General features: G+C 57.8%; 1 protein-coding gene across 1 annotated transcript; it reads left to right on the top strand.

The window, feature by feature from the left end:
- Window positions 1-1,334: 1,334 nt before the first annotated feature.
- On the top strand, window positions 1,335-8,030 carry ERMAP (erythroblast membrane associated protein (Scianna blood group)). The gene is made up of 6 exons (XM_040084312.2): window positions 1,335-1,454; window positions 2,970-3,386; window positions 4,470-4,565; window positions 5,548-5,804; window positions 5,875-5,990; window positions 6,381-8,030. Exons 2-6 carry the CDS (start codon window positions 2,979-2,981, stop codon window positions 6,929-6,931), a joined length of 1,428 nt encoding a protein of 475 aa, XP_039940246.1. The 5' UTR covers window positions 1,335-1,454; window positions 2,970-2,978; the 3' UTR covers window positions 6,932-8,030.
- The last annotated feature ends 38 nt before the right edge of the window (window positions 8,031-8,068 follow it).

Here is an 8,068-nt window from a genome sequence, read left to right as displayed (position 1 = left end):
TTGATTATTTTTTTTAGCTGTTTCCAAGCTTTTGGGGCCTAGCAGGAAGAGGAATAGAGCAGATGGTTATTCCCTAGAAGGGGATGGGGATAACCGGGAGATGGGGTGTACCTGAGTTAGGGGGGAGGAAAGGAGAGTGCCAGCAGTGGGAGTGGGGTGATCCAGCAGTGAAAGCCAAGGTGTTTGTTCTTGTTGGCTCCTGGCCAGACAGTCACGCCTTTTCCCAAATATGCAGTTCAACATTCCCTCAGGAACTTTGTCCCCTTCCCCACTGTCCACTCCATCCTCCAGCCACCCTTACCCCCACCCTGCAGTTCCTCCTTTGTCTCTCTGGCCCCTCAAGGGGGGAGTGAAAGATCCCTGGGAATCTCAGGGGGTGGAAGGCTCATTATGGAGGCAGAGAGTGCTGCCACTGGTCCTAGCTGGTCCTGACTGGTTCCACCACAGCCAAGCATCGCGATGACACAGTAGATGCTTGGCACCCAAAACTCCTCTCTGTGACTTTTGGGTAAATTGGTACATTTTGGGGGAAAGTGGTGTTTTCTCAGCATTAGGTTTGTCAGTGTCAGCTGTGGGGTCACCTGGTTCTGGTCACTGGTGGGTGCAGAAAACGGGGAGGAAGAAAGGGATAGAGGGCTGGGAGTACAGGGAGAAGGAAGGATAGACAGGATAGATAAACAAATGGAGAGACAGAGAGATTAAGGGCTGGACAAGAGAAATGTGTGGGTGGGAGAGCAAGGGTCTTTAGATGGATGGATGGACGGAGGGACAGATGGAGGGAGGGAAGGATGAAGAAATGAGGGTCCAAGGGGGTGGACAAATGGACAGATTATGGTATTAAGGACTGGATAGGGAAATGGGCAGACAGAGTAACAAGGAGATGTGGAGGGATGAATATAGATGAATGGATGGATAGAGAAATTAAGGTCTGGAAGGGAAGAATGTTGGACAGGGGACCAAGAGGTAGGCGGAAGGACGGATGGACAGAGGACAGACAGAGAGATCGGAGGACAGAGAGACAGAAAGACGGACAAACGAATGGATCAAGGGCTGGACAGGAAGATGGCTGGGTGGAGGAAGGAGGGATGGACGAAGGAACAGACAGGGATAGAAAAAGGGCCTAAGGTCAGGATGGGCAACGGTCAATGCCCGGCTGTCCGGACAGACGGACGGAACACGGCTGGCGAGGCCGTAGACCCTTTAAGCGCCCCCCGCGGGCGGGCGATGGTACGCGCCGGTGAGGCCGCGCCGCGCGGGGGACAATGGGGTGGGGGCGGGCCCACTGTGGGCGCGGGGGGGGGGCGGGCAGGAAGTGCCGCTCGGCCGCGCCCCCTCCTGCTTACCCACGGGCCGCTCTTGAGGCGGCGGCGGGATCGCGGATCGTACCGGCACCGCCGACCCCACCGGCACTGGGAACCCGGCACGGCACCAGAACACCACTGGGCACCGGCTGGGTGAGGGCACCAGCGCCGGCAGCTGAGAGAGATGCGGGGTGGCATCGGACGGGGGTTGGCGGGGACCGGTGTCGAACCGGGGTCCTGTCGGGAGTGGGGGGCGGGCTCGAACCCCGGATTCCGGTGCAGGCAGCCCCAGCCTCGATCCCCCAAATCTAGCCTCAGCCTTGACCCCTCCAAGTCCAGTCTCACCCACGGCCCCCAAATCTGGCTTGAACCCGACCAGCTCAAATCCAGCCTCAATCCTGACCCCCCAGATCCAGTCTCTGCCACGAACCCCAAATACAGCCTCAGTCCCGGACCCCAAATCTATCCTCAGCCCCACCCACCCCTGCGCCCCTAAATCAGCCCCATCCCTTGCCCCCGACCATTCAGCCTCTGCCAGGGCCCCTGATGCAGCCTCAGCCCCACCCCCAATATCACTGGTACCCCCAGGTGCCCCTGTCAGACCACCCCGCATGCTCTGTATCTGATTCACCCCCAGCCTCACACCTATTGCAACCCTATTGTGTCCCCTCCCAGTGTTTCTCTGATCACTTCTATCCCAAATCTGCCTCACTACATCCTGATGCTCCCATTCCTCCCACTGCACTCTGACCCCCCCCCCCATTGCATCCTGGTCCTCCTAACACCTCCAGCCCCCCTATTGTATCCTGATCCCCAGTTCCCCCCTTGCACTGCGACCGTACTGCAGCTTAGTCCCCCACTGCAACCCTCCATCCCCCTGCTGTGGCTTGATCCTCCCATTTTCCACAGTGTGACCCTCCCAGCAGCCCCAGTTGCATCCTGACCCCCTGTTCCCCCTCTTTGTAAATCCTCCAGCCCCCTATTGCCTCCTGACACTCCTATTAATCCCCACTGCAGCCACTCCAGCCTACATTGCATCCCAACCCCCATCTTGCCCCCCATTACAAATCCTGCACCATCCCATTCCCGCCTGACTTCCATATCCCTTATTATCATCCTCACCCCTACTCCCCTATTCCTCCTCACCCCAAGTCCCCTCATTCACCCCCTCAATTCCCCACTCATCCTCTCACTCTTAACTTCCCCCACCCCAGACCCTCATTCATCCTCTCCCCCCACAACTTTCCCCTCGACCTCCCCGCACCCCCAGCCCTCTACTCACTCTCCCAGCTTCCCCTCCCAAGCCTCTATTCACCCTCTCACCCTCATCCCAAGGCCTCCATTCATCTTCTCCACCTCCAGCCTTCTCCCATCCTAAGCCCCGCTTTCACCGTCCCGCCTCAAACCCCATCATTCACCCTCTCCCCATCAATCCAAGGCCTTCACTCACCTGCTCCCCCACAACTGGTCCTACCCCAAGCCCCCCTTTTACCCTCCCCCCTCTGAAGCCCCCTCATTCATCCTTTCCCCTCCACCCAAAGCCCCTATTTCACGCTCTTCCCATCACTCCAAGCCCCCCCTTCACCCTGTCCCCCCATGGTCCCTCTTGCCACAATCCCCCGTTCACCCTCTCCCCAAGCGCCCCTGACCCTGTGCCCCTCTCCCCAGTCCCCGGCCATGGCGTGCAGCCTCAAGGACGAACTGCTGTGCTCCATCTGCCTGAGCATCTACCAGGACCCAGTGGGGCTGGGCTGCGAGCACTACTTCTGCCGCCGCTGCATCACCGAGCACTGGGTGCGCCAGGAGCCGCAGGGCACCCGTGACTGCCCCGAGTGCCGCCGCACCTTCCCCGAGCCCACGCTGGCCCCCAGCCTCAAGCTGGCCAACATTGTGGAGCGCTACAGCGCCTTCCCCCTGGACGCTATCCTGGGAGCCCAGCGCAGCCCCTTCCCCTGCAAGGACCACGAGAAGGTGAAACTCTTCTGCCTCACCGACCGTGCCGTTGTCTGCTTCTTTTGTGACGAGCCAGCCATGCATGAGCAGCACCAGGTCACCAACGTGGACGATGCCTTCGAGGAGCTGCAGGTGGGTCCCTGTGGGATTCCTTGCCCTGAGGGGCTCCTCAGAGCTGCTGTATCTGACTGGATCCTCTCGCCTCCGTGGCAGTACCCTTCCCTTTTGTCCCTGTACCCATCCTGAGCCCGTGGGGGTCAGTCCTGTGGTTTCCTCCCATCTGTCTGTCCCTGCACCCCTTCTTTTCCCTCTCAGGGTCAGCCCTGTGCCTTCCTACTGTAAGTCTGTCCCTGCACCCCATCTCTCCCCTTTGGGGTCAGTCCTGTGGCTTCTTCTAGTCCATCTGTCCCTGCATTCCTTTTTCTTCTCAGGATCAGTGTCCTGTCATCCTGTATGTCCCTGCACCCCTCCTGTCCCCATGGAGGTTCAGAGGGGTCAGTCCCACGGCTTCCTCTGGTCTGTCTGTCCCTGCAGCTCTTCTCTCATCCGTGTGCTGTTTTCCTGTCTGTCCCTGTGTCCCTGCACCTCTACCTTTCCTTATCAGGGTCAGTCCCATGCCTTTCCCCATCAATCTGGCTGTCTCTGCACCCCTCCTGTCCCCATGGGGGTCAGGCCTGTGACTTCCTCCTGCTCATGTGTCCCTGCACCCTGTGTTTCCTTGCACTCCTTTTTTTCCCCACTGGAGTCAGTGCCTTGGCTCCCTCCTGTCTGTCTGTCGCTCACCCCTCCTGTCCCCACTGGGGTCAGCTCCATGCCTTCTTCCCATCTGTCTGTCTGTCCCCACAGCCCTTTTGTCTGCATTGGGGTCAGGCTCATCCATTCATCCGTCCATCCATCCATCCATCCATCCATCCATCCATCCATCCATCCATCCTTCTGCTGCTTGTCCCCCTGGGATCTCCCTACTCCATCGCCACTGGGAGTCCTTGGAAACCCTCAAATCACCCCATGTCTGAGCTGCCCCCCAAGGAAGACCTTCTAATCCAGGACCTGTTACCCCCCACCCCAGGCAGGACCCTCATTCCACAGGGACACCCATGGCCTGGCCATCCCACAGCCCCATAACCCCATGGTTGGTTTGGGTGGGAAAGCTCCTTGTGGGATCCCTTTTTCCCTCAAATCACCTATTTATGGATTTTCCCTCCCTGTCCCCAGCGGGAGTTGAAGGAGCAGCTCCAGGGGCTGCAGGAGAGTGAGCGTGGCCACACAGAAGCCCTGCAGCTCCTCAAGAAGCAGCTGGCTGAGACCAAGGTACATGTGGGGACACCACTGTCACCCCTGGGGACTCCCCATTTTTGCCCAGCCCTTCACAGCCCCCCAGAGCAGAACTGGGGTGAACCTCATTGCCACTCTGATGACACCCCAACTCTGACCCTCACCAGCCTGGTTTTGTGACTTCCAAACACTCCACACTCTACAATTTTGTGGATTTCCTGATTTTTTTCCTTCTGTGGTACCCCAATGGTGCTGCTCATCCCTCTGTAATTTCTTGCAGTACTGCTTTGATTTATCTTTTTAATTAATTTAATTATCTCCTCACTCAGGGGTTCAGTGTCCAGTGAGGTTCAATTTTCTCCCCATCCCCACCAGCAATTGAGGTGGGGTTTTTTTAGATTTTAGGGGTTATTTTAGGGGAGTTTTTTAGTTTAGGTTGGTTTCTTAGGGTTTTTTTTAGGGGGTTTTAAGAGGTAATTTGAGAGGTTTTGGAGTTTATTAGAGGGTTTGGGGGGTTTTTTAGGGTTTTTAAAGGGTCTCTTTAGAGGTTCTTTAAGAGCTCTTTGAAGTTTTTTGGGAAGTTTATCCAGGGTTCTTTTGGAGATTGTTTTAAAGATCTTTGGAAGGTTCTTTTAGGATTCTTTTAGGTTTCTTGGAGACATTCCTTAGGGTCTTTTTGTAGGATCTTTGGGAGGTCCTTTTAGGTTCTTTGGCAGGTTCTTTTACGGTTACTTTAGGGTCCTTGGGGGCACTCTTTTAGGGTTCTTTGTGAGGGTTTTTTAGGGTTCTTTTAGTTTTTTTGGGGGGGAGGTTCTCCTAGGGTTCTTTGGGAGGCTCTTTGTGTGGTTCTTCTAGGATCCTTTTAGTCCGTTTTTTAAGGGTCCAAGATCAAATGAACCCTTGTAGCCCCCAGAATTCCCTGATCTGATGCCCTTTTAGATATTTATTTGGGGATTAAGGAACTCATGGAGTGACCAGCAGAGCTTTGGGTGCATCTAATCCCCTGTTGCACCTCAAGTCCTCAGCCAAGAGCCTGCGGGCGACGATTGGGGAGGCGTTTGAGCGGCTGCACCGGCTGCTGCGGGAGCGGCAGAAAGCAATGCTGGAGGAGCTGGAGGCTGACACGGCGCGGACGCTCAGCGACATCGAGCACAAGATCCAGCGCTACAGCCAGCAGCTCCGCAAGGTCCAGGAGGGCACCCAGATCCTGCAGGAGCGCCTGGCTGAGGCAGATAAACATGTCTTCCTGGCTGGCATGGCGTCTCTGTCCGAGAGGTGGGTGGCAGCGAGGGGATGGCGGGGTCCCTGCTGTCACCCCCACCTCGGCACCGTGTGTTCTCCACAGGCTGAAGGGAAAGATCCACGAGACCAACCTGACCTATGAGGACTTTCCCACCTCTAAGTACATGGGCCCGCTGCAGTACACCATCTGGAAATCCCTGTTCCAGGACATCCATCCTGGTGAGGGCACAGGGATGGGGCAGTGGCAAGGGATGGGGAGGTCTCTAGGGACAGGGGCACAGGGGCACACCAGTGAGGGTTGGAGAAGGGGACATCACCTGTGAGGGAAAGGGATGTCACTGACAAGGGATGGGGACATTACTGCCAGGGGCCCGGGACGTCAGTGATGAGAAGCAGGGATACACCAGTGAGGGACAGGGACGTACCAGTGAGGGATGGGGACATCACTGACAAAGGATGAGCATGAGGACAGGACATCCCAGTGAGGGATGGCGACAGGGCCATCCCCGTGACCTTCTCCCATGCCAGTTGTCACCCCGGTGGGACAGAGCACCTGCACTGACTCGGGGGCTGCACTAACCCTCATTCCCCCCGTCCGTGCTGTCCCAGTGCCAGCAGCACTGACGCTGGACCCCGGCACTGCGCACCACCGCCTCATCCTGTCGGACGACTGCACCATCGTGGCCTACGGCAACCTACACCCGCAGCCACTGCAGGACTCGCCCCGGCGCTTTGACGTGGAGGTGTCGGTGCTGGGCACCGAAGCCTTTGGCGCTGGGGTGCACTACTGGGAGGTGGTGGTGTCTGAAAAAACCCAGTGGATGATCGGCCTGGCCCATGAGGCCGTGACCCGCAAGGGCAGCATCCAGATCCAGCCGAGCCGCGGGTTCTACTGCATCGTGATGCACGACGGGAACCAGTACAGCGCCTGCACGGAGCCCTGGACGCGGCTTAATGTCAAGGGCAAGCTGGAGAAGGTGGGCGTCTTCCTGGACTACGACAAGGGGCTCCTCATCTTCTACAATGCTGACGACATGTCCTGGCTCTACACCTTCCGGGAGAGGTTTCCCGGGAAGCTGTGCTCGTATTTTAGTCCTGGGCAGAGCCATGCCAACGGGAAGAACGTCCAGCCGCTGCGGATCAACACTGTCCGTATCTAACGGGGGGGTTTGGGGTGTCCCCCTGCCCTGCCGGGTGTTTTCCCACTCCAGGAACTGGTCCCGGTGCTGGGCAGGATCTGGCATTCTGCCTGCTTCTCTCGGTCCCGTGCTTCCAGGGAATCCCAGTGCAGGGGGCTGGGATATGGCAATAAAGGATTTGGAGAGAAGGGGCTGGGTGGTGGAGAGCCCCAGGGTGGGGGTGCTGTGCTGGGGGCACGTGGTGTGCCACGGCAGGGGTCTGTCACCATGCTGGGGCCACTGTGCCCTGGTCTGTGGCACTGTGCCATGGTGGGCTCTGCCATGGCAGGGGTCTCTCACCATGCTAGGGGGTACCATGGATGTCACACCGTGTCGGGGGTCACCGTGCCAGGGACCTGTACTGATGTGTGCTACGTGTACTGTGCTGGGCCATGCCAAATGTGCTGTGTTGGGGCAGGCTGTGCCAGTGTTCCAACCCTGGGCAGGACTCTGTGTGTCGATGTAGAGGACACTGCATGTATTGGAATGTACAGGGGGGATGTTTAGGAGCTGGGCTGTGTAGGGTGGGCTGTACAGAGGGTCTGATATATGGGGGGTGGGTTGTATACAGGAGGTGGTACAGAGGAGGTGCTGTGTGCTGGGATATAATACAGAGGGGGTATTCTGTACAGGGGGTGTGATGCATTGGGGTGGGCTATATAGGGATGTGCCACAGGGGGTTATATGGGCTGTATGGGGTGTGATACATAGAGGTGGGCTATATAGGGGTATGGTATATGGAGGGTGATATCTGGTGGCTATGTGGGGCAGTGTTACATAGGGGTGGGCTGCACAGTAGAGTGATATATGGGGGGAGTGGTTACGGTCTGGGCTGTGTCAGCATTATGGTATAATTGGAGGGATATTTAGGAGGCAAGCTGTACTGGGGATGAGCTGTATATGAGCTGGGTATATGGTGATATATAGGGGTGGGCTATTTAGAGGAACGCTGGGCAGGGCGGTGGTGTGTAAGGGTGGGCTGTTTGGAGGGTGATGCCCAGGGAGTGGGACATGCCAGCGCCAGGGAGCAAAGGACGCTGGAGCGCTGGGGGGGCGCTGGGAGCAGCCCCCGCCCCGCCCGCCAGGCGGCGCTGTGACACCCCGCCCGCCGGCTCCGCG

The sequence above is a fragment of the Hirundo rustica genome, chromosome 22 (genome assembly GCF_015227805.2).
Source record: "Hirundo rustica isolate bHirRus1 chromosome 22, bHirRus1.pri.v3, whole genome shotgun sequence".
Classification (NCBI taxonomy): Eukaryota; Metazoa; Chordata; class Aves; order Passeriformes; family Hirundinidae; genus Hirundo; species Hirundo rustica.
The sequence above is the reverse complement of the archived record's forward strand: the minus strand, read 5'-3'. Positions and strand labels throughout refer to the sequence as shown.